We start from the raw sequence: 27,825 nt of genomic DNA on the forward strand, positions 1-27,825 counted from the left end.
AGAGACACCTTTAATTTAACATATGCAAAAATTGAAAACATGAGTGAAATGGATAATTTTTCCAGAAGATACAGCTTATCAAAACTGATCTCAAAGGGTAAGAAATTTTAAAGACATCAACCTTATGGAGGCAGTAGAGAAAGTTTTCAGAGAGCCACTACCCAAAACTGCACAAGGGCCAGGCCGTTTGACAGGAGGACGGTAACACAGTGAGAGGGGTCATTCCCCGCCGCGCCATCCCCCAGAGCGCACCCTACATCTCCACGCCACACTCCACAGTTCTCGTCTCATCGATGGTGGCGCTGTCCGGGGGGACTCTCTGCTTCTCACAGACACCAGTGGACGGTCTCTCCTCCTCCCTCATGTTCTCCTGTTGAGTCTCATCCTGTCTTCTCCTCCATCTACAGATGGTAGCCCCTTCTCCATTATCTGCTCTTCTAACCTCTGACCTCCTCTCCCACTGTCACTTCCAGACCCACAGGTCCCTCTGGGGGGATCTGGTTCCCGACTACACAACATACCTCCAACAACTCGTGTGTCACTTGGCATCTGATGGCCGGTCTTGCACCTGCTCTGGCCAAACAGCCCTGGAGCCATGCTCGGGGTGTTCCTTTCTCTCAAACTCAAATGCGATCTTGAGCAACGCCTCTAAGCCCTACCCGAAAAGCACACAGAACGGACGATCCCCCGCTTTTGTTACTGACATCCCGGTCCACGCCACATTTCTCTCTGGTCCCGCTATTGAAACATCTTCTCCTTAAGCTTCCGCCAGTGCCCCTTCCATCCCTTCTCTGTTCCAGGGCCTGGGAGATTCTAGTAACACAGGAAACACCCTTTCTTTTTGCTCAAGCTCTCCTTGGGGTCTCACATCTGATTCAAAGTAAAAGACAAAATCGTTAAAAAGACCAGGGAGCCCAGCACACATTGCCATCTGCCACCAGCCAGAGGACGCTCCCTAGTGTCACCTCCTCCATGGGACATCATCTCCTGCTCCACCCTGCTTCTCCACTCCAGCCCCCATGCCACTTCCTTTTGTTCTGAACCCCGCAGCTACCTTCCAACCTTCAGCTTGACCTCCCCTCAGCCTGGATGGTTCGTCTTTCCATTTGTCCGTGGACTCTGGTCCTTCTGGCCACTATCCAACCATCTCACTTCCTTTGCAAAGTCTTTCCAGACAAAGTATTTACAGCTGCAACAGCTGTAAATACTTTCCCTACTTCTATGCCCCCTTTTATCCACTGCACTGACCGCCCTGGGATAGGCTATGATGTACCTTCAGTTAGGGTATGAAGCTGATGGTCTGCCTCGCCTCCTCCCCACTGGAATTTTAGTTCACAAGGGCAAGAATCACTGTGGTTCGGTTGTCTCTCATGTCTACAGAAGCCCAAATAATTCGTGGAATGCCCTGGGTGCTTAAAAAGTCATCTGTTTTTCTTGTTTTCCTAAGTTCTTAACAAACATCTTTTTTTTTCCTGTTTTTTTAAACAGATGAATTGGGAAATGAGGCAGTGTAATACAAAACTCAAATAACTTTAAAGAGCCCCTGCAATGAAAAGGCAGAGTTGAAACTGTTCTGCCTTCTTTCATAGTATACACCAATTCTGTCTAATTTTGTCACTAATAAGTTTAAAAAAGAAAAAGTGTGTCTGTGATAGTAAGATTTTCTAGTCCATCCAACCAACCATTTACTACACAACTACCACTTATTATGTTATGGAAATACAAAGATAAACTGAGTGCCATCACGTGCCAAAAAAATTACAGTAAGGAGTGGAAAGTAGGGCTATAAATAATTAGATTCAGTTCAGCATGGGAAGTGTGTGATTCAGCCAATTTCTCCGCTCTCTGGGGCATCGAGGAGGGCCCTTGTTACAATGAGGGAGTACTTAGATGGCCTCCCAAGCCGATGAGTTTCGGAGAATGAGTCAAGGTTGACCAGGTAAAAAAAGTATGTCATATTATTTGTGCAGCCTGAGAGGTCTGAAGGAGCTTGGTCATTATGGGTAATTACCAGTCTAGTCAGTGTTACCAGTGCATAAACCAGTTCAAGAAGGGACAGGAGACTTAAGGGTCATTTCATGGAAAATTGAATTTGTTTTTTTAAGAAGCTTGGACTTATTATCCAGTCTGTGGAGAGTATTTGTGAAGGACTTTAAGTTAGAAGTTGAGTGAGAATTTCTGAGTTTAGTTTCTAGAAAATCTGTCCGGTGTCCCTGTGGGAGATGAATTTGAGGGGGACAACACTGGAGGCAGGGAGATGAGATAGGACTTCACCACTGGAAAAATCCGGGGACTAATGGCTTGAACTGGGCCTGTTAGGAAGGTGGAGAGATAGAATTGTCAAAAAAAAAAAAAAGTCTCCCACTTTTTTGTCTAAGGTGACAGTGTGGTAATGTCAAGTTGGCATGCATGGTTTGGGTGAAGGAGATGAGCTCAATTTTGGACTCACCTTAGTTGGATTTGGCCATTGTTCATAAACCCAAAAGGCAAATAGATGTATATATATATATGAACATGAGAAAATTGTTAAGGACTGTTCCTTGAGAAGAAATGAGGAATGCTATTATATATTGACCTAAAGTAAGAGTCAAAGTTTGAATGAATTTAAAGAATAGCCTTTTCCATATTGGGTTATTCTGAAGAGGAGTTAAACATGATTGATACTATTTAATTGGCATGTAGTAGACATCTTACAAGCTATTCTCTATACATAATTTCTAACCTGAACGACAACACTGTGACTTTGTATTACTCTAAATTTGCAGACCAGAAATCTGAGGCTGAAAGATGATAATTGACTTGGCTAAATGGCCCCTGGCCTACACTCCCACCCACCTCGTAAATGAGTTGCAGAACCTTCACCTGCACTAGGACTATTGGATTCTAGACTTTATCTTCCACTCTCTTCCATAGCCATGACCTTTTTTCATTTTTATTCTGGAGAAAAAAATAAATACTACAATTGCTTAATATCAGTGCTAATAATGCTAACTTTAGGAATTAAGACACCTTTTGTTTTTACCATTTAAACTTTTATTAAAGTCCCTTAATAGTCATCAATTTATTTTATGACTTTTTATTTTCATTGAGGATAGCCCCATGCTATGTAGATCTGGTAAAATCTATATATACTTGTACATTATGACTGATGACTTTTTAACTATTTTATAATTTAATGAGTGAGATTTTATAATCTACTTCCTACTCAGTTCCTATTTGCAAGTCATACCACAGATTTGTCTCAGTAAGCTGCTGCCTACAATAATCAGTGCAGTAAGAGGATTTCACTGGAGTAAAATTGTATTCGACTCCAGGACACAGAATGACATCTTCAGAATCTGAATACACAGCTCTTTTCAGTGACACTAAGCATTTGCTTGACCTGGCCTCATTGTTTTCCTTATAGCAATGGTTTGGACCCTAAAAGATCACCTTATAATGTTTGGTCAGATATCAAGTGGGACCTACAGAGAATAAAATCTGGATACATCCTTTCTCCCTGGTGGGATAATGTCATGTTCCCTGTAGGATAATGGCATTTGCTATTTTCTGGAGGAAAATTAAGCCTTCAAGCATTGACTTGATGAATGAACTGAAGAGTTGTGAAGTTTTGCTTTCAGTATTTCCTTTGAGAGGTAGAGGCTGTTTGAAAACTATCAGCATGGAAGTACAGACCTTGATATATTTTACAAATTGACCCAGCAGGCAACAGTGATATGTAAACCTACTTAAATCATAACATTAAAAAAAAAAATGGCAATTTTCCATTTTTTTTCTTTTTTCAGATTGGAAATCTTAATTCATAAATTTAAATAACAAAATAAGGCCTATATGAATTAACTATTTATGTATTTGTTATTCTAATTAAACTTACTGAAGAATTCAGAGAGTAAGAGGAGTTATAGTCTGTAATCTTCCTTCTGTTGTGCTGAGTCTCTCGTGAGTATAAGAGGACAGATAAAAACCAAAAGATGTAAAATGTAACTTCATTCGGAGATAGTATTTAGTCTATTGGTTTATGTAGGTCTCCTTATACTTATTGAATTGAATTAAATTAAATTAATATTTAGGTTTTATATGAATAAAGTAGTACTATTACGTATTCACAAAGAGAATGAAGGACAGTCCTATCCCCAAATATCTTATAATATAATTACGATAAAATGATTGGTGCATGGCATGCAGTTCCTAATTAACTTTTTAACCTTGATTCAGTCACTTAATCTTTCTGATTTTCTAATCCTCTTTTGTAAAATGAGAGAGTTAAATTAGATTGTGTCTAGGGTCTTTTAAAATCTTAAGATTACCAGAGAAAATACATCAGCACTTGGGTTCTACTTTGACCTTCATTACCAAATGAGAAAGAGAAAGCTTTATGATTTTCATTTCTTTTTAGAAATAGAGATTTATCTACATCATACTGGCGATATTACAAAAATAAAATTTGTATTTATAATTGCTCGATTTTATGCATTTAAGACTAGCTATAAAATGTTAATACAAAATGTTCACATAAAATGTTATTATTTATCTAGTGACTGCCCTGTTTTATTATGTGCTTAACTGATGCTGTTGAATTACTGGTATTTATTACAACATTAATGGTATCATTTTATTGTGAATACTATTGGTATTTAGTTTCAGGAAAGCTAACTGTGACACAATGCTGACATCAGGGATAAAAAGGAGATAGCCTTTTAAAACGCTGGTGCTTATTTAAAGGCTTGTAGGAAGAGCCAAGAAGTTGAAGGTGAAAAATGCTAGACCTTGAAACTTGATCTTTCTCAAACAACTCCAAGATCCAAGGGGGGGGCAGGGGATGGGGAGAGCAGAAACATATGTAATTAGCAATTTTAGCATTTGAATTATTGTGGAAAGGAGCAGAGGAAGGGAAGGAATAAGGTTGGATGAAGGAGAAGCTGGTGTTGGACCACAGCTGTTCCGTCTGTCCTCTGCCTGGGGGCGTAGGGTTCTTTGTGTTGCATTTTAAAGTTGTCTTTCCTGCACGCCTGGGTGGCTCAGTCGGTTAAGCGGCTGCTCAGGTCATGGTCCCAGGGTCCTGAGATGGAGCCCCGCATCGGATTCCCTGCTCAGCGGGGAGCTTTCTTCTCCCTCTCCCTCTGCCTGCCACTCTGTCTACTTGTGCTTTCTCTCTGTCAAATAAGTAAATAAAATCTTAAAAAAAATAAAAAAATAAAGTTGTCTTCTCTGTAGCAGATACACCAGCATCTTTGGGTGTAGAGGTCCTCTGTGCAGTATTGTGGATGTAAACAGTTTAGTTCCCTCGTGGGAAAATAGTCATAGGGGAAAGAAAAAGGAAACACACAAAGCATAATCAGTTCAGTGTAAACCATATTCTCATGAGAGGAAAGAGCCTCATAGTCTGGTAAAGACTTCATCAAGTTTTCCAGACCAGCGAGCTGAAGCTGTAAAAAATGCCAAACGCAGGAAAGGCCTAACTTTTTGAAAGAAAACTTTGAATCTGGAGTACAAGTGTGTTCTAGGTTAAAAAAAAAATAAAATGTCAATCAGTGAAAGAATCCCTTACCTCCAGGGTTACCAAGGTGAATGTTAAGTCAGTTTATAGAGGAAGCCCTAGGCTACTAACTTAAAAAGAAGGTGAGCCTACATGTTTTTTTTTGCCAAGAGCTCCTGGGCCAGTGGTCTTCTAAATCAAGTGTGTGAGGATATTGTATATCCATAGAAAATGTAGAGTCTTCTGGCCCACACCAGAAGATTCTAATCTAATATGTCTCAACACGGACACTACCACAAACCCACTTTGGGGAGGCGACCAGGGTACCATGCCCTTAAGTATTTAGCCTAGAAAAGGGAAGGGATGCAATTAAAATGCTTAAAATATTATAAGGGAAATTAATAAAGTATATGCAAGGTATTTACCCCATTCCATGGAATAGAATAAGATTCCTTATTTTGAGCAATTATTATTAATAATGGATAAATATGTTCTCATATGTGCATACATATACATTTGTATACACAACCTACACACACGTGCACACACGCACATTTATATGTAATCTTATTTAACCCTTCTGCTAAACTGAGATGTTAGTATTACTCTCATTTTTTTAGATGGCAGTGGTCAAACTGAAATAATCTGCCCAGAATGTGGTACACATCCAAATTCTAACTCAGGAATGTGTGGTTACAAATCCTGTGCTCAACAGCATCCCTCAGCCGGGGTTATTACCAATATGGTGGAGGGCAGATATTATAGGCCTTCTTATCCACAATGTGCCGGCTGGAAAAAGGAACAGACTTGTAAAATGTGCAGATGACTTGATGAATAACAGATGCTCAAAGAAGCCAGCGTCGTGAGGGTGGTACCAGGGAGAGTATGTATCCCGGGGATGCTGTTGGAGCCAGGTCACGCCCTGGAAAGATAATAGGGCTACTTTAAAATGAGAAGTCAGTCTCTGTAATGCACACTAAATTTGGTAACTTGTGGATACTTTCCTTCCCACCATGTTTCCCTTTGCATCTAGCCCTAACATTAATACCTGTAAGTTTATAAGTAACATTTCATCAATCATTTTAACCTACTGTAAACATCTCACTCTTAGGGGCACGTGGGTGGCTCAGTCTATTAAGCATCTGCCTTCAGCTCAGGTCATGATCCCAGGATTCCGGGATCGAGTCCCGCATGGGGCTCCTTGCTCAGCAGGGAGCCCGCTTCTCCCTCTGCTGCTCCCCCTGCTTGTGCTCTCTCTCTCTCTCTCTTTATCTCTCTGACAGATAAATAAATAAAATCTTTAAAAAAATCTTACTCTTAAATTCTCAATTGTAAATATACATATATATGTATGTTGAAAAGAAAACAATTAGAATTTGATTCATTTTATTGACAGATTTTAACAATAAAGTGATAAATCCAGAGGTCAGAATAAATACAGATACTTTTATTATAAATTATAAAAGCTGATTATAAAAAAGATTTTAATTTAAAATGAGATTATTTTGGAACAATATTGTGATAAGTGTTAAGTGTGAATTTTTTAAGTCACTGCAACTTTTTAGAGGTGCTTATATTCTATAGGTACTCATCTATTGAGGGTATGTCCAGGAACAGTTTGGGCATAGGAAACATAAGAAACCTGAAACAAATTTTCAGTGCCTATGATCTGTATTTCTCTGCAAAGCTTTTTAAAACATAGACTCTTTTAGCATAATAATCTCAGAAAAACATTATTGGTGACCATGTATTTTAATTGAAGCAATTAATAAAAAGAACTTTGGTTTTAGACAGAGAGAGCAACAGTGATGAGTGGGTAAGCTGCTGAGGAGGGGCAGAAGGAGAGAGTCTTAAGCTGGTCCACGTTCAGCGTGGAGCCTGACACAGGGCTTGATGTCACGGTCCTGAGATCATGACCTGAGATGACATCAAGAGTTGGATGCTTAACTGACTGAGCCACCCAGGTGCCCCAACTAATTTACACAGCGATTGCTTTATGAGCCTGACTCTTGACATGCATTTACACGAAGCCATTGATGTCAGCAAGAAAACTAATAAAACATAGCCCGGATTTTGTGTGTTGTTTTAATCAATACCTCCGCTGCTGGTTTAGTAGGAGGAGAGCCCCGAGGACAGCTCATATTACCAGATATTTATAGAATACGTTTTGCTATTAGAAAGACATTAAAAAGTAAAGTCAGGAGTCAAGACTCCTGTTAATTTATTAGCTTTATTTGTACAGCTGTTTGGTTTTAATTCACACTATTAATCTAAGCAGGAAAAAATTGGTACCCTGAGGCATTTTCTTTCTTTCTACTGAGATAATTGCATAGAAACATGATATTTCAGTGGTAGCTTTTATATTGCCACCCTTTCATTCTGAATTATTTTATTGTTTCTCTAAAAAATCGAAATGTCCTCTCCTATAAGCCCAACAGCAGACCACGGACTGCGGTCTGTCATTAAAGGTGATGCGGATTTTTCCCCCATCTCGTTTCTGTTCTCTGTCTCCGCAGGTACTCCATCTGCACGGTGTACATCGAAGTGCTTCCTCCAAATAATCAAAGCCCTCCCCGCTTCCCACAGTTGATGTACAGCCTCGAAATCAGTGAAGCCATGAGGATTGGTGCTGTTTTACTAAATCTACAGGTATCCTTCTTGGGAGATACATAAAGCTCTGTGGAGACAACCTTGAAGGCTGATGGGTCTGTATTTGTGCGTGGGTGAGGGGGTAGAATTCACATGTCTGTTTGCACTCTAGTACAGGGAAATTTTATCTGGAAAGGAAAACGGGGCTCATGTGGATGGAAGGTTTCCCCGGCTAATCTCTTCTATTGATTGCCACCACTGAAGGACTGACGTTACCTGGCAGGGATTGGCTGCAATCATTATAAGACAGAATGAAAAAAGCATGCAGTTGAATATTTTGTACTTTACACCCAAAGAGTCTGCAGCTGACTATTATTTTCTGTCTCAAATTCCTTTGCCCGGCAGGATTTAGTTTTGCTGCAGTGTGGTATAGAGAAAATAGCTTTGGGTTCGTGGACGGATGGTAGGCATTCTAATTCTGAGGCAGACAACTTCATTCTGTGGCCATGGGAAAATCTCGTAATGGCTGGGCCTCGTTTATTCATTTAGGTGAAGGGAGGAGGGCCAGCTGATATTTGCATCTGCAGGTCCAGATTCATGGGCATATGAGATACTTGCAGGATGATTTCTTGGTTTCCACTGTTTATATATTCCTGACTAAAACACATTTGGCCAGAAGTGGTTGTATCTTTCACTGACTCTACAAGTCAGGCTTCACACGGTGTTGATAATTGCCCCTTGCTGTAAGACTCATCACATGACACACCACTCTACCCGTGGGTGTCGAGAGGACAGGGAACCGACCTTCTCCTGGTGTCATTACACGGGAACGGCTGAGCTTGCTGACAAGAGTTCAGAAAGCTGGCCTTGAAGGGTAGGACAGATAGATGTGCATGTGTGCTTCAGGAAAATCCCAGCATCGATCTTCACCACCAAAGGAGGTGACACAAGTCATAGTTACATCTTGCCCACCTCCCATTTGAATGCACACAGCCTCTCACCCAAAGCCTGATGAGGTAAAAGTGGAGATTGCAGCGAATGTTTGAACTGGAAAGGATGTGAAAATAATGAGACACATCAGCCTCATGATCCAGACGTGGGAAGTGAACCCCGCGGAAAGTAACTGGGGCCTAGATCAGTTGGTTACCTTTTCATTATGTCCAAAACAGGGCTCGTTCCCTTAGATCCCTCAGAGTACCCGGGGCTGCCGGAACTTTGTCTGGCATTACCAGATACTTCTCTGTGCCTCTGCTCTAGTATCTATTTGGTTGCTTTTCCCCAGGTAACTACAGAGACTTTGCTTCTGTGGTTCATTTAGTATTAAAATATGTGGGAAACAAAATTATGTGAAGGTAGTCATATTAGCAACAAGGAAATTTGGAGTATTTTAACGGACAAAATAAAAGAACCCCATAGTCTCTGAAAACCAAAGATGAAGACAAGTACATTTAATGGAATAATGAAAATCTTATATATATATATACATATAATCCACATATACACATGTATGGATTTATTTGTGTAAACAAGAAGAAAAGCTAAACAAATCCTAGATTTGTGAGATTCAGGCTAAGAAATTGTACACGTTTATGTTTAAATATTCCTTTGGAATGTGCCTTTGTATGATTTCACGTTCTATGAGGTAACATAATCCTACTTATCAGATGGCCCTAGGTCTCATTTCAGTAAATCCCAGAGAGGTCCAGGAACCATATTATAGGAGAATAACTACCTGTGAGTTAAAGATGAAAAGGAGCTGGTCTTTTTCATATCTCAAATTTCTCTACTGTGAAAGCTGAGTGAATACGTGAAATGACATTTCTCTTCACCCTTCCTGCTTCTGGTAGGAGCAAAAGAGAGGGTACCAATTGCAGTGGCAGTCTCTATGGGAAAGAACAAGGGTGTCGTCACCACGGCTTTTTTCCTAAGCCACCAGCCATTCCCTTTTGCTCCTGATCAACTGAGACTGAATTTAAACTAGTGACCTAAAAACTGAAAAGCTTCTACCAAATTACTCTCCCAGAGACTTCTAATAACAGAACGCCATCAGTGGTACCTGGGGCTCGTCCTCCTCTCTGTCACATGCCACACTGCCCACTGCTGACTCACTGCTCAGTTTAGAAAGGCAGGATTTGTGGAGAAATATATTTTCCCAGGGAACAGCAGCCTGGTTTCAGCATGATCTGTTTTGACTGAGACCAAAGTGGTTTCTTCTCAGAAAACAATCCTTCTTTCTCCTCCTCCCCTTCCCCTTCTAAATATTTTCCTTCTGTTCTGTCTCAAAACTGCCGGGGAGGCTGTGATTTTCCTCGGCTTATTAAGGCTGTCTCGACTGGCTCCTGCATCCATGGCATTCAGTGGGGGAGAATGTGAGCCAGGGCACTGCTTTTCCAAACTTCCTGTGCTGAGCAGAGTTGGCATTAGGTGGCATTTTTTTTTCCTTCCAGAGTTGGCCAGATCCTTCTCCCAAGCATGATTGTGCACCACGCCCACTTACCAGTGAAACCTATTAGAGGCATGTGCCCCAACTGTGCACTGGGATCACGGGATCATGGGAGCCCCTGTACACAGATGGCCCCCCTGTCCCATCATGTCCATCTTTAGTCTGAAATCAGCCATGGTGGGCACATTTATGCTCCGGAAATTAGCATATGCAACAAATCAGTACCTTTCACTCCATCCACAGCTAGTTGTTAATCCTTACCAACACACCACCGGGTGTGGAGCCAATTTCTTCAAGGACTTAAGTAACTAGAATATGTTAGCTTCATCAGCCTCCTCTGTCTTTGTCCCTCTGAGATTTTGAAATCCCCTTGTACCATCACCATTACCCTGGTGCTCACATAAAAACAGTAATAGGTACTGTGCATGTGGCACTTAATGAGGCACATGCCTTTACAGATAGCTAGATATATTCTGCACACGCTCAGACTCAGAACTTCAGCAATTTGTGACTGAGAAGGGTTATATCTCATCCCCACTGTACATCCACCACGGATCAGTGCCCACTGCATCCTCCATCATTCACCGCACGTCGGAATGAAGGGGCCGCCTCTGTGCAGAGCAGTGTTGTTCTTCCGACAGAGTGAAAAGACAGGCACAATAAACCACAATGCTTAATGCTTTTTATCTTAATGCTTTTTCCAGAAGTGACACCTGACCCTGCTGCCCACGGTTCATCCACCAAACCCAGGCACAGACTGATCCTGAGCTCTTCACCTCAGAGATGCATAATTCTCCTGTGGGAGACATGCACTAACTGCCTGGCTACTCTGATGTCAAGAGCTGTGGGTTCTTTGGTTCATCGCTTGCCTTCCACATTAGGGCAGGCAACCATTTTGCTAAATGAGTTTTCCCTGCCAACCATGATTCCCATCCTGATAGCTTCCAGTAACAGTTTCCTCACAGCTTCCAGTCTCTTGAAACCACTCTATTTATTTTCTGGGTGTTTATTAGGCTCACTCCACCCTTAACTGTCAAGTTGGGATCAGTTAGGGTAGCTAGGTTTATGTCGCCAAATTCCACAGTCAGTGCCATCAACAGTGAACAGACACTGTGCTGTATTCAGTCTTCACTCCACAACCCAGCTGATGGAGCGGCCCCTCCCTAGAACAAGGGATCTCCTGAGGGCAATGTTTGCTGTGGGAAACACAGCAGAACAAAACAAAACCCAGCTCTTCATTGTCACCTACAAGTGAGACATGGAATAACTACCATATTTTTTTTTTCCATCAGCCAAAGCAATTCATATGGCTACTCCTGAGTTAATAGGTCAAGAATGTATAATCTTCATGTAGGCAAATGGCTCCTTAGGTTACATGGCAAAAGCTGATGTCAGTGGAACAGGGATATCTTACTTTCCCTAGAAAGGGACTGCCAATATTTTGAAAATATTAACTTCAAACATCAAAATATATAATTATGTATGCATCTCTTAACATTTATATAAATAAATAAATAAAAACTTCGGCACACATAATGTTTCCCCATTTGATTCTTATAAAAATTCAAAGCAATTGGAGCTATTATCATTGTAATTTTACAAATGGGGAAACTGAGCTACAAAAAACGAGAAACCCATTGCTCAACCAACATTCAGAAGTCTTCACCTGTTAATCAGCCTCCCTGCCCCCCACTGCAGAATGCTTCCTATTTCACTCTCTAGACCAAGAGAACATGTATATTCCCTTCACAAACAACTTACTGATAAGCTCTGACCTAATGTGTAGGTGGGTATTATCTTTATTCTCTGGCAAATGAGGAAATGGAAACTTAGGAACAGCCAGGTTTGGGAGCCAGAGTAGTTTCTTGGGTTTGTTTTTGTTTTAATTTTCTCCCCTTTGACTTCTAAATCAGGACTCTACCATATCATATTATTTTAGTTTCAGCTATAGAAAAACTATTAAATTTTCTTTTTCTCTATGGGGTGGTGGGTGTTTTTTATATTACGTTAGTTTTGTGTTTTCCAAAGGTTAATTTTATGATGTTTATGAGGGTAAAATATATGACAGGTTGAAGGGAAGATCCGATTTATTTCCATAGTCTCAGGAAGAAACAATTAAAGGAAATGTTGGCTATTTTCCTCTCTCACATAGAGGTTATAGACAGAATATGGATTATAACCTGAACAAAGCACAGTTAAGTAAAAAAATACTAAATTCTCAGATCCTACCTCAAAGAATTCCTGGTCGTTAGTAGAATACTCTCCAAGAACCCAGGTAGGAGAGACCCCATATGGTTTTGGAGACCTTTACCAAAGAAATAGTGAGGATGAATGTCTTGGTCCTCTAGTGGTTGCTGGTCCAGTGTTTCTCTTAGTCCAAGACTGAGAGAAGAAAATCCAAGAGGAGGAAGGGGAGGTTGGCATCCAGTTCTTTAACAGAATGGCTGCTGGGATTTGAGTCTGTGCGACTGCCCTGGCGGGCGGACACTGGAACCCGGTGTCATAGTGGAGTGGGCAGTTGGCAAGACGGCGTGGACTGCTGCCCACATTCTAGGTAAGATGATCCTGCCGGGAGCCATAGAGCTCAGAGTGAGGGCTCCCAAGTGTCAATAAAAATGAAGGGAATGAACTGCAGCGCGTGGAAAAGAAAGACAGGCATGCACACCAAGATGTACAACAAAGGGCCACCGGCTGAGCATTACACACGAATGTGCCTCAAGCACCACCAGTCCCTAGGATGGTGGCTTGGGATCCAGCCCTGTAACAGTGGAGTTAGCTGGTGCCAATTCCTCCCACACTGGTCCTCATGCGACCTCAACACAGTCAGTCCCTTTCAGAAGCATGTTTTTCCCCTGTAGCCTCTCTATCGCAGCGTCAGGGGGAAATGAGAGGAAGAAAGATGAATACGAGTGAGAAAATCACACACTCAAAGTCTCTAGAAACAAAATTGGCTTTAAAGTAAAAAGGAGGGGCGCCTGGGTGGCTCAGTCGTTAAGCTTCTCCCTTCGGCTCAGGTCATGGTCCCAGGGTCCTGGGATCGAGCCCCGCATCGGGCTCCCCGCTCCGCGGGAAGCCTGCTTCTCCCTCTCCCACTCCCCCTGCTGTATTCCCTCTCTCTGTGTGTGTGTCTCTCTGTCAAATAAATAAATAAAATATTTTTTTAAAATTAAATAAATAAATAAAGTAAAAAGGAAGGTGTCCTATTAGGAAGAGTTAGATAGTTTTACTAAATGACAGTTGTAGACTTTTAGACCAAGACACGGCTGGAGGAGTCAGCTGTACGACGGAAGGGGGAGTGAGTGACACAGCAGCTTGAGAGCAGCCTGGAAGAAATGAAGCCATTTCATTTCTTCTCCAGGAGATTCCATATCCAAACTGGGCACAGGATAATGCAGAGCTGAACTTTTGTACTTACAACCAAAACGCACAGGAAGGAAAAATTTCAGAGATTGCGTGGAGGTGCAGATCTGTATTGTAAATCATGCATCTCTGGCCCTACCCCTACTTCATTCCCACACTTCTCGGCTTGATGCCTTGAGCAAAGTGGAAAAGGGCATGATTCTCAAGGCTTTGACTTTGTAAACTGACTCATTCATGATGGAGCACTTAGTTTCTTGCACACTTCTACAAAGTATCTAGTCATCTGCTATAAGTTCATGCCCAACTGTAAAGAGCAAATCTTAATTATAACAAGTTGGGGATCAAATGACCCACCCACCTGTGGCTGGGGGGGGTCATCCCAAAGGGAAGCTCAAGTACACTTTACAAACTGGTTAAGACATGTGCATGGGGATAGAGTAAAATTCTTCCCCTCCTTGCACACACTATGATCCTTGAAGAGTGAAGAATTGGGACCAGGAAGAAATAAGTGAAATGGCAACAAAAAATAAACAAAGAATAATATGCAGACACCAGATATAGCCCACAAAGCCTAAAATTTTTACTGACTTTTTACAGAAGAAAAAAACAATTTTTGCTAGCCTCTGCATATACTGTGAGTAGTCATTCAAAAACAGACCAACAAACCAAAAAAAAAACCAAAAAACCCTCACACACATAATAGTGCCCATCCATCATATTGAAATAAGTTTCAAGGTGCCGCTGAAAGAGATAAGATATAATACATACAGTCCTAAGACCTAGCATTTTAGTTTCGTATGGTAAGTTGAATTGAGTATATTAAATTTAATTATTTAAACTGCGTCAGAATAATATGTTATCTGACCTGGGTCTCAGGTGAGATAGCTGAAAACAGAAGCAACATTAGTTCCCAAGGGATGGTATGTGTATATAAATATTCAGGTCAGTATTTGTGTATCGTAAATACTACACGAATAAAATAATGGAGACTAACGTACCCTTCGGTGTAGAACAGAAAGCGGAATTATAAGAGCTTGGGAAACAGGAGAGATTATTGTCTTTGGGTTAGGGAAGCCCAGATAAAATGGAAAGCATGTAAATTGCGTAGCTCAGTGCCCAGAAATAGAAAAAAGAAAATACTTACTAATGGTAGTTACTTTTATTCCTGTTCATTACCATTCTTGTTTTTCTGTTAACTCATCCTAAGATTTGGGTTTTAAATGTGAGCGAGAAGGTAGCAGGCATTTGGAAGGATGAGTAGGAAAGTGGACTGCGAAGAATACAGGGGAATGGATGCATTGCAAAGAATATATTCACCCGTGTTATGATTTTACTAGTTGTTCCTTTGAGAAGAAATGATCACTTGCAATTTAGAGTACAGAGTGACACTTTGGCAGCCCAAGAGGTAGGTGGTCAAGAGATCAATATTAATAATAATATCAACATCTAATTTGAATTGCTGCTGTTAGACAGGGACTGCTCTAAGCTTTTGAAAGCTTCCTTGTCTTGTATACATTTAACAAAGCGGTAGAGTAACTGCTTTTCCAAAGTCCTAGAGAATGCTGCTAGGAGTGGAAATCCCAAATCAAGCTGCACGACCCTAGAGTCAGTGCTCTCCCAGCCATTCCTGGAGACAGAGGTCTGCTCAGTGCCCTCAGCTCTGCTCCAACTTGTACCCACTTCAATAGCAGAATAGACCTGCCCACGAAGCTGAGGCTGCTTTTCTTTTTAGGATCTGCTTGATCAGACTTGATTTTATTTTCTTGTGGTTGCTTCCTGCCTCTTTACAAAAGTGTAGAATAATATACAGATAACAACCAGTGATACTGGGAAAACTTAACTTAGCCCCTGCTTTAAACTTGCTTCTTGAGCTGACTGACTCCTGCGGTTTGAGTGAATTTGCTTTTCCTGGCTTCTCCTGCCCAAAGCTGCAGTGGCACGTGAAACAGCTCAGACATGGGTAGCGGGAGAAAACAGAAAGCCCGCGGTGCCTGGGTGGCTCAGTCAGTGAAGCATCTGCCTTTGGCTCAGGGTCCTGGGGTGGAGTTCCGCATTGGGCTCCCTGCTCAGCAGGTGTCTCCTTCTCCCTCTCCCTCTACCTCTGCTTATGCCCTCTCTCTCTCAAATAAATAAAAATCTTAAAACAACAACAACAACAAAACAACCCAGAAAGCCGTGAGAGGTGGCCCAGGAAGTTGGATGTTGCCCATCTGGTTACTTGAGGGAAAAAAACATGCATTTTTCTGATGAAATTCCCCAGGGATGAGTGTAAGGTGGTGCTGGGTCACCTTGCCACCTGCAGCTCCCTTTCATCTTTATCCATTCTCCTCCTTTTTTAAGTCTTTTTTTAAAGATTTTATTTGTTTATTTGACAGAGAGCACAAGCAGGGGGAGGGGCAGAGAGAGAAGTAGACGCCCCTCTAAGCAGGGAGCCCCATGTGGAACTCGATCCCAGGACCCTGAGATCATGACCTGAGTCGAAGGCAGACACTTCACCGACTGAACCACCCAGGCACCCCTCTCCTCCCTTTTAATAGTTTCAAAAAGTGGTAGAATTTAAACTATAAGCCTCAAGGAATTATTAATTTTAGTCCTGAAGAAAAATGCCTGCTACCTTGATTTGAACCAGAATTAACCCATTTCCAGAACAGTTTGAAGAAGGGCAGGCCATTGTGGATCCCGCCCTTCTGCATTAACAGGTCCTGTCGGAGGTGCTAATTTGTTTTTCTGACATCTTTCAAATATTCTAGAAGGTTTGGGGGTTCTTTCTTCTCTTTCTTTTTTGATGAATATTTCTTGTACAATAGGATGTGTTTTTTTTTTCCCCCTGAAGATGATAGCAGTTTATGATCCACGGATATAATGTGGTTGGTGCAGGTATAGTGTGCATGAATCGTGAACCCTGGGCTGTAGGATCTGCAGTGTCGTTTATATTATGGGGATCACTTCAGATCTGTCACTTGCAGATTTGCTCTGCCGTCATCAAAGAAGCTTTTCTTGATGCATTCCGACTCTTTAATATGTTACTGCGTAGATTAATGCCACAGAGTGCCCTAAAAAGATGACCATTTTCCCTTAGTTTTAGTAATATATATAACAGGTTTCCCTGATTTTAATAAGCGTGAGAAAGGAAAGTCGCATTGATTTTCCTCTTTATTTTCATTTCAAGTGGGGGAGAATACGTTTTCTCGTCTTTCCTTACACTAGACCTCAGAGGGCTCTTTCATCATTAACATTATCTCAAATGGATAATAGGATGGGTGCTCATCGGGAGGTGGAAACACACCGCTGATACTGGTCATCTGGTCCCAAAGTATATTTTATATTTTGAATGAAGAATAGATAGCTGGATGGATAGACAGATGGATGAATTTTAGAGAGAGAGAGAGATGCCTCCCAATGCCAAGCAATTCCTCCTTGCAAACATTAAATCTGATTTGTAGTGTTAATTTTCTCCTTTAAAGCAGATGTTCTGATAGGTCTAAATTCCCCCCAAAAAAGTTTAATCCCCTTGACACTATGGGATGCATATTATCTGAAATGATTTTTCATCTCTGGGCATGTAAAGCTGTCAAAAGTGAGAAAAACATATTTTTGAATGTATTCTCTATTCACAGGCCTGTCTTCCTCTTCCCAAACAGTGATTTGTCCCCTGTAATTCCTCTGTAGTCCGCAATACGCTCATAGGCAGGAAGCCAGAGAAGTGTCAGGGCAAGTAGGGAAAGGAGAAATCTAAGTCTGATACACTTAAAGTAGCTGGATCCTAAAGTATTTTTTTCTTGACCCTTCCATCCTCAAGAAGGAAATAAAAATGATTAAAAAAATATGTGCGTTCTTGCCCCAGAAGAGTTGTAGGTTGTACATTTTATCTCATATCTTATTTATCTCTCATACACATATATATGAGATGTGTGACTTAAGCACAAATGTTAGTGGAGTTAGACTTCACTTCTGCCTCTGACTTAGGCTTTAACAGGAAGTAGGACATATAAAAATGGGTGAAAATGATCTTGACATGGTGCAAGAAATAAAGCTCCAGGGACACCTGGGTGGCTCAGTCATTAAGCGTCTGCCTTCGGCTCAGGTCATGGTCCCAGGGTCCTGGGATCGAGCCCCGCATCGGGCTCCCTGCTCGGCGGGAAGCCTGCTTCTCCCTCCCCCACACCCCCTGCTTGTGTTCCCTCTCTCGCTGTGTCTCTCTCTGTCAAATAAATAAATAAAATCTTAAAAAAAGAAAGAAAGAAAGAGAGAAAGCAAGCAAGCAAGCAAGCCACATTCTCCAGTTGTCTTAAAAATGATTAAGGACCTAAAAATAAGTGAACAAGATAAAATGGTCTTTCCTAATATCACCGAGCATAAAGCAGAAGTGCTGTGACTGATTGTGCAGATGGCTGCCCATGATGATCTGTGGTTTGTGTGAGACCCCGAGGAAGAGATTCACTGGCAAGGAGACAGGCTCTACTCTGGTGCCTCGCCTGCCCCATATTTTCATCAAACACTTGGATGAAGACTTTTACAGCCTCTTGTCACCACGCCTACCAGTCTTTCTGTACCTGTATTTGTATATTTGGTTTTTACTTCTGTGATTAAAAATGAGCCCTTCTTGTGTCTCTTGAAACGGTCACTTGCATACCAGATCAGTGCTTCTTGGAGTCTTGGAAATGAAGGATGCCATCTAAGTGAATTACTAGAAAAAGGAAATAGGAAACAAACAAACGAAAAAAATACGAGCCTATTTTTCTTTTTTACTATTAGATTCGGCAGATATAAATTACCTGTCAAATCGCTTATTTTTTTTCCTAAACTACTATAATTTTTTTTAAAGATTTTATTTATTTATTTGACAGAGAGAGACAGTGAGAGAGGGAACACAAGCAGGGGGAGTGGGAGAGGGAGAAGCAGGCTTCCCACTGAGCAGGGAGCCCGATGCGGGGCTCGATCCCAGGACCCTGGGATCATGACCTGAGCCGAAGGCAGTCTTTTAACCAACTGAGCCACCAAGGCGCCCCTAAACTACTATAAATTTTACTCTAGAGGTATTTACTCTAAATTTCTTATATCGTCATGATCTGTAATAACCACTTTGCAACCGACACCGCAACATTGCACCCCACTCGGAACAGCACTCAGGACTGGCCATGTAGTTTGCAAGGCCCAGTGCAAAATGAAAACATAGCACCGTTTAAGTATGAGTGCTTTGCGCTGACCAGATAGCACTCTCCCGGACTGGACCCACTCTGGGCTGCACAAGGACGTTGCTTCAGAATCACCCTTTGACCTTCCTGCAGCGTGAACAGTTCCGGCTCTGTCTGCTCCTTTCAATCGCCATCAAAATCGGCCGTGGCATCTCCCAATTAAACACAAGGAAACAACACAAAATGCCCTTGATCCCGTATTTCCTCAAGCTGCTTACTCATTTCTGTGCCTCCCTTCGTTGTGGAAGCTACTCAACGCTGATACCCAGGCTGGCTTGAAGAACGTCTTGGTCAGATTCCCTGCTGTTCTCTCTTGACCACAGTAAAGTCATGTTTTCTTTTTTTTTTTTTTAAGATTTTATTTATTTATTTTGACAGAGAGAGACACCGCGAGAGAGGGAACACAAGCAGGGGGAGTGGGAGAGGGAGAAGCAGGCTTCCCGCGGAGCAGGGAGCCCGATGCGGGGCTCGATCCCAGGACCCCGGGATCATGATCCGAGCCGAAGGCAGACGCCTAACGACTGAGACACCCAGGTGCCCCTAAAGTCAGGTTTTCAATCACACCAACCACAGATGTGGCTCTTTTTGTCCCTGTGCTTATTCCATTGCCAAGTGAATCCCCCATCTTCCTGCCCATTGATGGACAAGGTGTGATAGAGCGGATAATCCCTTCCTTATTTAGAAACTTACGTGCTTGATTTCCAGGACACCATAGTGTCCTGGGCTTTTCCCCATGCTCCCTGGTTGATCCCACCTCTGTCTACTTTGATGGTTCCTCCCCATTGCCCTGCCTCTTAAAAATTGGAATGCCCTGAAGCTCAAGCTCCTTAACTCTTCGTTTTCCATTTACATTCACTCCTGGGATTAGTTCATCTGGTCTCAGGGATTTAAGTGGTTTTGCGCTCATACCTCTATCCTTAGCTCCCTGCCCTAAAACTCTAGACCCCTGCCCAATTATACAGTCAATACTGTTTTTTAGATGTTAAATAGGCGTCTCTCTTAGGTTGAGTTTTCAGAGAAGATTCAGCTGCAGAGGTTTATTAAAGAGTGTTTTTGGAATCAACTCTTGTGGAAAGGAGAGAGAAGCAAGCAGAATTAAATTTAGGGAGAAGGTGAGCTTCCTCTGACCCCATGGAAAGCTCTAGAGCTGAGAGAGCCCTTTAAGGTTCGAAGGTCAGCACAATGAGGTAGGCTCTTCATACACCGCATGTATGAGTCAGATGCAGGTTGCTTTAGAAACCAGCCTGGCCTTGACATGGTGACTGTCTTCAGATGGACTAACATCTGAAGCCTCTCAAATAGGACCAACAGCTGAAGGCTCTCAGTTGGTGACATTTCCAGCACACAGGGGAATAATTACTTCCTTGAAGGGGGTTTGGGAGGTATATCATAGTGTTATCACACGGAAATGAAAAAAAACATCTTATTCTTTTTTGTTTTTTTTTAAGATTTTTTTATTTATTTGACAGAGAGATAGAGAGCACAAGAAGGCAGAGCGGCAGGCAGAGGGAGAGGGAGAAGCAGACTCCCCGCTGAGCAGGGAGTCCAACGTGGGGCTTGATTCCCCGATCCTGAGATCATGACCTGAGCCGAAGGCAGACGCTTAACGACAGAGCCACGCCAAGCACCCCCATCTTATTCTTTATTAAACCTGAAATGAGGATCTGGGGGCATGTAGCCTCAAGATGAGGTAAAGGGGAATGAGCGAGCTGAACGTTTTCTGAAAGAAAATATGCTAAGTGCAGTAAAGCAATGAACTGTAACATACGCCCTCTAGAAATACCAAAAATAAAAAATAAAAACATAATTTTTTAAAACTACTTGAATAAATTCAGAAGGGGAAGAACACATTTTGAGAAGATTCAGTTTAGCATTTTTCCAGAGATTTTGTTCCAATAGTTGCATGCCTTTACAAATGAATTATTGCCATGCTTTTCTAACCACAGGAATGCGGGCGTGTGGGAGGGGTGGTGCAATGCGGAATTTCAGCCCAAGGTGCTAGTGCTCCTGAAACGGAGAAGCCAGGGCTCAGAGGGCAGTGGTCACCAGAGCAGAAAGGTAAACTGTGAGATCTCTAACTTGAATGGGGTTTTCTGGACAACCGCTGGGGGAGGGTATGTAGTAATACAGCCTACTTTGGAGATCTGAACAAGAGACACCTCACATTGACCTTTATTTCCTCTTTAATGCTGTGTTGCTAATCTTTAATCTTCTTATTTGTATCCTGTCTTGTAAAGCCATGGAGGACTCCTTCCAGTTTTCTATACGGCAGCCAACAGACACCCCTTAGTCTCTTTCCACTGGGTTTTGTGGAAACGTTGGAGATGTGCTTTCGTCAGCTCTTTCTTATAAAAGATCTTTCAACCAAGGTTTCTTACTAGAGTATAAAAGTGATGAGTTTCATTTACTTCATACCGGAGGACTATTGTATGATTCAAAGCAAAGTGTACGGTTTTTAAACTGCTTGATAAAAAGAGTTTTTGGGTTTCATTTTTGTTTTTTTTTTCTTTAATTGACCAGAATTAAACCATTCTGCTCTTCCTAAAAGTTAGATTAAAAAAAAGATTAATTTGAAATGTGGTTTGAATGTGGAATAACATTTGGCTGAGCAAGTCTTTGATAGCGACTGCTATTATAATAGCAGTAATCAGTATTACCTTTAGTAACTTGGCAATAAAGGATTCTCTGCACAGTTTTGTAAATAAACCTCAGTTTATTGCATGCCTTGAAGCTGTTTATTGCTTCACACACAGTCAGCTACTGTTGATTAAAGTTTCAGTATGCAAATGCAGTTATTTCCCTGAGATTTTGGTAAATTAGAGAAGAACAGAAACAGTGTTTCTGAGGTATACTCGATAAACACCCAATAGGTGTCAGTTGTCTAGAGAAAACAACAGGAACCAAATTGATGCTGAGAAGTACCCATGGTGATTCTCCACTTAACTGCCTGGAATTAGCTGATTTGGAGCTAAGAAAACATTTTTTTTTTTTAGATAAAAAGATAAGCAATATTTGCTTTGGAATAGTTGCTTAAGAAAACTGAAGAATTCATTTGCATGTCCCTTCTTCTAGTATTGCATACTTTTTATTTTACATGGATTCACAAAATCCTGTAACAGTTTGAAAAAGGAAGTGAAGGGATCACTTTTAAAAAGAAGCTCCAGATTAAGAAAACATACGTTTCACAGGCAGAGGCAGAATTATCTAGCAATAAAATTTAACTCAACTTTGCAACAGAGTCATTCCCTACTACCTACCCCCATACAAAAGCAGATAATTTTGATTTCGATAAACAAATGATTACAAAGAGCAGCAAGGCTTGATTGCAACTACACTTCTTCTAATTTAACGAGCATGAGCGGGGTGATTTGAATCAGAAGTCACCTTCGTGAATCAAGAAGAAAACTTCAAAGATTAATGCCAACAATAGCAAGCTGAGAGGACCCAGCTCTTTATACTTCATCTTTCCTTGTTTAATTTTATTTTACAATTAGTGTGCATATATTCATAAGTGCAGTCATATTGCACTCTCTATTTCTTTTTTATGCAGCTTTCTTTTTTATTCTCTATTTTTGCTTCACCTCCCATTCCCTACCTTCTTTCCCCCGGAATAATTCCCCAGCCCTTCTCATGAGAGAGCACACATGAACCCACTGGTCTGCGTCTAACTGTATTTTCCCATTCTGGTCACATATGATTGTGTAAGACACGTAAGTGTGTGTGTGTAAGGGACATACACAAGTAATATATAGAGAGGTGACTTTGCCATTGTCATTATATGCATACATTTATGTTAATTTTCCTTTTGAAATGATACAAGACTTGACAGAAAAAATGTGAGAATCATACAAGAATGTTTGAGAATAAGTTCCCAGCATGCTGTGCATTCACCAAGTACTTTCCAGTTCCCATGAAGAGTGAGGTCTCCTGTATAACCAGCACACTGCGGTGGAAATCAGGGAGTGACTTTGATGTGTTCCTGCAGTCTAGCCCTGTGACTCCAGTCAACCTTTGCCGGTTATGCTTGTAACATCCTTTATGGCAAAATGACCCAAGCCAGGACCACGTGTGACTTTTATGCATCATACCTTGTTGGTCTCCTCCGTATGCACCAATCTTCCCTCGATGCTTTTGAAGATTGCAGGAAGCTTATTTTCTACATTTTCCTTCAGTTTGGGTTCGTTGATGTCTCTCAGTGACTGGTTCAGTCATGGGTATTTCGGCAAGGGTAACCCTGAAGTGATCATGTCACATTGCCTCCTACCAGATGACAGATGGTTTATAGGTGGTCATCCAGGGAATGCTGCTGTGGATAACCCGATCTAAGTCGCACCCACCTTCAAGTGTGTGGAGGACTTACCTTGAGATTATGCAAATACTCTCCCTTTATTTATCTTCCCTCATTATTTTTTTTAAAGATTTTATTTATTTATTTGACAGAGAGAGAGACAGCCAGAGAGGGAACACAAGCAGGGGGAGTGGGAGAGGGAGAAGCAGGCTTCCCGCGGAGCAGGGAGCCCGATGCGGGGCTCAATCCCAGGACCCCGGGATCATGACCTGAGCCGAAGGCAGACGCTTAACGACTGAGCCACCCAGGGGCCCCTTCCCTCGTTACTTTTAACATCTATTGATGTTCTTTGGCTGAATTATTATTTTGACTGTTGCCAAATGATGGTCTTCTAATGCCATCATCTCTTTGACCTTGGTGAATTGGCATTCTACCAAAAGAAAAGCTATCTTTCCTCCCCCATGTATTTATTCAATTATTTATCAATACCAATACGAGCTCAAAAATTTATCTGCTTCCGTTGATTATAAACCATGACAATCATTATTTATTCTGATGCTCAAATCGTCCCAGAATTAGCCTTGATGAGCCCATCTGAACAGGCTTCTGTGTCTTTTCGCATGGCCCTGTCATGTTTTGAGCACCCATTTTAGACTTCTCTTATCCCAGCCCGAGATCTAACCATTTCTCTAAAAAGCTCTGGTGTCTTTCAGTGGGGGTAGCATTTAGAAACCAGGTCTGAGAGCACGGAATGTTCCTGGCTATTGGCTCTCTCTGCTTCCAGGTCTTCTCAATGGCCTAAGCTGTCAGTCTATGTACATACCTCTGTGTGCATGCATGCATGTACTCAAACATACACACACGTGTCTACACACACCACATACAGAAGTGTGTTTGATATATACACACGTGTTCATTTGCATCTGTATTTATGCCTACATATATGTCTGCATAACATACGTATACTCATTATATGTAATATTGCATGTGTACATTTTATACCTTATGGAATATTATATGTAAATATATAATATATGTAAATAAACATATATATATGTATAAAGCTCTTGGTTCACACTAATAACGGTCACAATGAGAAAACTGGCCTGTTTATCCTTAGTATATTTACTTATAAACATAACCAGTTTCCTCTTGACACCCATGCTGATGTCCTCCTTACCCCTCTCACGTTCTAGTGCCACAAGCCTGACTGTCCCTCTTCTTCTCCCAATACAGATGCACTCCCCACCCTACGTGGACTTTGGAGTGCTGCGCAGGGTCATGCAAACACCTTCCCTACAGAGTCCAAACTTCAGCACATCTCACTACCAGCTGCTACCACCGTATACAAACGGTTCCCTTCTCCATTCCCCTTGTGCTGCGATAGGCCATGGGAGATTGATGTCCTACCAGCCCCCTTCCCACGCAGACGGCCTCGGGACCTCGGAGCTCAACAGCAAGGCTCTTTGGGCTTCGCGACCACACCAAGCCACCACCCTCTCACGGAAGCCAGGCTTATTCGCCTAGGTTACCATCCCATTCCAGGCATCGTGAGTGCCCTTCCCACATGGGTGTGGGTGCCCCATGACAGGCTGCCAACCCCCCACCCAGGCTCTGACTCTCCACATCAGGCAGTTCTAACAATGTTTTGTATTTTCCGACTGCAATGTTTCTACTTCTCTCATTAAATCTATTCCTGAATATTTTGTTTTTTTTAAATTTTATGAAGTGGAATCTTTTCCTTATTTTCACACGTGATCATTCATCACGAGGATATAGAAATACTATGGATATTTTCATATTGGTCTTCTATCCTGCATCCTTTCTGAACTCATTTATTAGTCTCATAGTTTTTGAGTAGATTCTTTAGGATTTTTTGTTTAAAAGATAATTTCATCTGCAAATGGAGATACTGTTACTTCTTCCTTTCTGCAATGACTCTTATGTCTTTTTCTTGCCTAATTACTCCAACTAGAACTTTCAGTAAAATGTTGTAATAGTTTTTGGTATAAATCTTTCTCTTATTCCTGACCCTAGGGGAAAAGCTGTGATTCTTTCAACATCACTATGATGCCAGTTGGGAGTTTTGGATTTTGTCAAATGCTTTTCCTGATTCTGCTGAGATGATCCTTTAAAAAAAAAAAATCTGTTTCGTACATTAATTGATTTTCTTATGTTGAAACAACTTTGCATACTTGTGACAAATCACATTTTGTCATTATGTGTGATCGTTTCTATATATTGCTGAATTTGAATTGCTGGTGTTTTGTTAAGGAGTTTTACCTCTATATTCATAAGATAGATTGACCTATAGCATTCTTTTCTTGGGGTACCTCTGTCTGGTTTCAGTATGACAGTAACATAAGCCCTATAATTAGGAAGTTTTTCCTCTTCTTAAGTATTTTGGAAGAGATTGTGAAAATGCTGTCAGTTCTTTAATGTTTAGTAGAATTCACTAGTAAAGCTATTTGGGCCTTTTTTTTTCTTTAATGCAGCTTTTTATTGTTTTGTTTTTGAGATTACTAATTTTATCTTCTTACTCATTATACATCTATCCAGATTGTCTTTATCATCTTGAATCAGTTCTGGTAATTTGTGTACTGCTAGGGATCTGTTCATTTCATCTAGGTTATTTAATATGGTGGGATCGAGGTTTTCATCAGATTTCCCTAAATCTGCTTTATTGCTGTGAGGCCATAGGGATAGCTCCGCTTTTGTTCCTGATTTTAGTAATTTGAACCTTCTTTCTTCTCTTTTTTTTTTCCTTTATCAGTCTGACGAATCTTGTCAATCTTTTTTTTTTATAAGTTTTTTTTAAAGATTTTTTATTTATTTGAGAGAGAGAATGAGATAGAGAGAGAGCATGAGAGGGGAGAGGGTCAGAGGGAGAAGCAGACTCCCTGCTGAGCAGGGAGCCCGATGTGGGACTCGATCCCGGGACTCCAGGATCATGACCTGAGCCGAAGGCAGTCGCTGAACCGACTGAGCCACCCAGGCGCCCAAATCTTGTCAATCTTGTTGATCTTTTCAAAACATCAACTTTTGGTTTCATTGATTCTTCTCTACTGTTTTTCTATTTTTATTTCATTAATTCCCACTTTAATTTTTATTTCTTCTCGTTGCTTTACGTTTATTTTACTCATCTTTTTTCATTGTCTTAGATGAAAAGTTATTGACTTGAAAACTTACCCCTTTGTAGATATAGATGCTTACAGCTGTATCTTTTTCTCCAAGAACTGCCTTATATCATTGCATAAGTTTTAGTGTAGTTTTTTTTAGTTTAATTTTATTGTATTATGTTATGTTAATCACCATACACTACATCATTCGTTTTTGATGTATAGTGTTCCACGATTCATTGTTTGCATATAACACCCAATGCTCCATGCAGTACGTGCCCTCCTTAATACCCATCACCAGGCTAACCCATGCCCCCACCCCCTCCCCTCTAGAACCCTCAGTGTGTTTCTCAGAGTCCATCGTCTCTCATGGTTCGTCTCCCCCTCCGATTTCCCCCCCTTCATTTTTCCCTTCCTTCTCCTAATGTCCTCCATGTTATTCCTTATGTTCCACAAATAAGTGAAACCATATGATAATTGACTTTCTCTGCTTGACTTATTTCACTCAGCCTAATCTCCCCCAGTCCCATCCATGTTGATGTAAAAGTTGGGTATTCATCCTTTCTGATGGTTGAGTTATATTCCACTGTGTATATGGACCACATCTTCTTTATCCATTTGTCTATCGAAGGGCATCTTGGCTCTTTCCACAGTTTGGCTATTGCGGACACTGCTGCTATGAACATTGGGGTGCATGTGGCCCTTCTTTTCACTACATCTGTGTCTTTGGTGTAAATACCCAGGAGTGCAATTGCTGGGTCATAGGATAGCTCTATTTTTAATTTTTTGAGGATTCTTTAAACAATTTTCATTCATTTTGAAGCTTTTTCTCATTTCCTTTGCATTGTCTTCTTTGTCTCTGAGTGCTGTTTTCATTTCTGTATAGTTGTGAATTTTGAGACTTGATGTTGTTGGTTTCTAATTTTATTCCATTATAGACAGAGAAAGAATTAGCAGATGGCAGACGGTGGGTTTCTGCAGCATGGACTGACAGGCAGAGGATAAGGAACACTGTGGGCCTGTCGCTCCAAGGCAGACGCCGTAGTCTTTCACTGGCGCGGTGAGGGAGAAGGGGTGCAGTGACTCTGCTTACACCTGCCACAAGTAGACCTTCTCTCATGCTGTGCGGGCTGAGAGTTAGAGGGGGAATACCTTATTGCTCCAATGCCAAAGACTCCTGCTGTTCTGACTGAGATTTTGTAGATTTTTTTTTAATAAATGTTTCTCTCATTACTGTACACTCTTAGAACAATTTCCAGAGACCCTAATTTTATTAAACTATTTTTTAGTAGTCATGGTTGTTTTCATGGGAGAGGACTTCACTCAGCCATTCCTGAAGTCTTTCCCTTGTGTGC

The 27,825-nt window shown here is 41.3% G+C and overlaps 1 protein-coding gene across 1 annotated transcript in view; it reads left to right on the forward strand.

Annotated features, from left to right (window-relative positions):
• PCDH15 (protocadherin related 15) overlaps window positions 1-27,825 on the forward strand; it is a 1,343,394-nt gene that overhangs the window by 1,028,763 nt on the left and 286,806 nt on the right. The window contains exon 17 of the mRNA XM_035724230.1: window positions 7,993-8,125. Coding sequence (XP_035580123.1) covers window positions 7,993-8,125 — 133 coding nt within the window. The remainder of the gene's footprint in view (window positions 1-7,992; window positions 8,126-27,825) is intronic.

Source organism: Zalophus californianus, chromosome 15, assembly GCF_009762305.2.
Source record: "Zalophus californianus isolate mZalCal1 chromosome 15, mZalCal1.pri.v2, whole genome shotgun sequence".
In the NCBI taxonomy this organism is placed as follows: Eukaryota; Metazoa; Chordata; class Mammalia; order Carnivora; family Otariidae; genus Zalophus; species Zalophus californianus.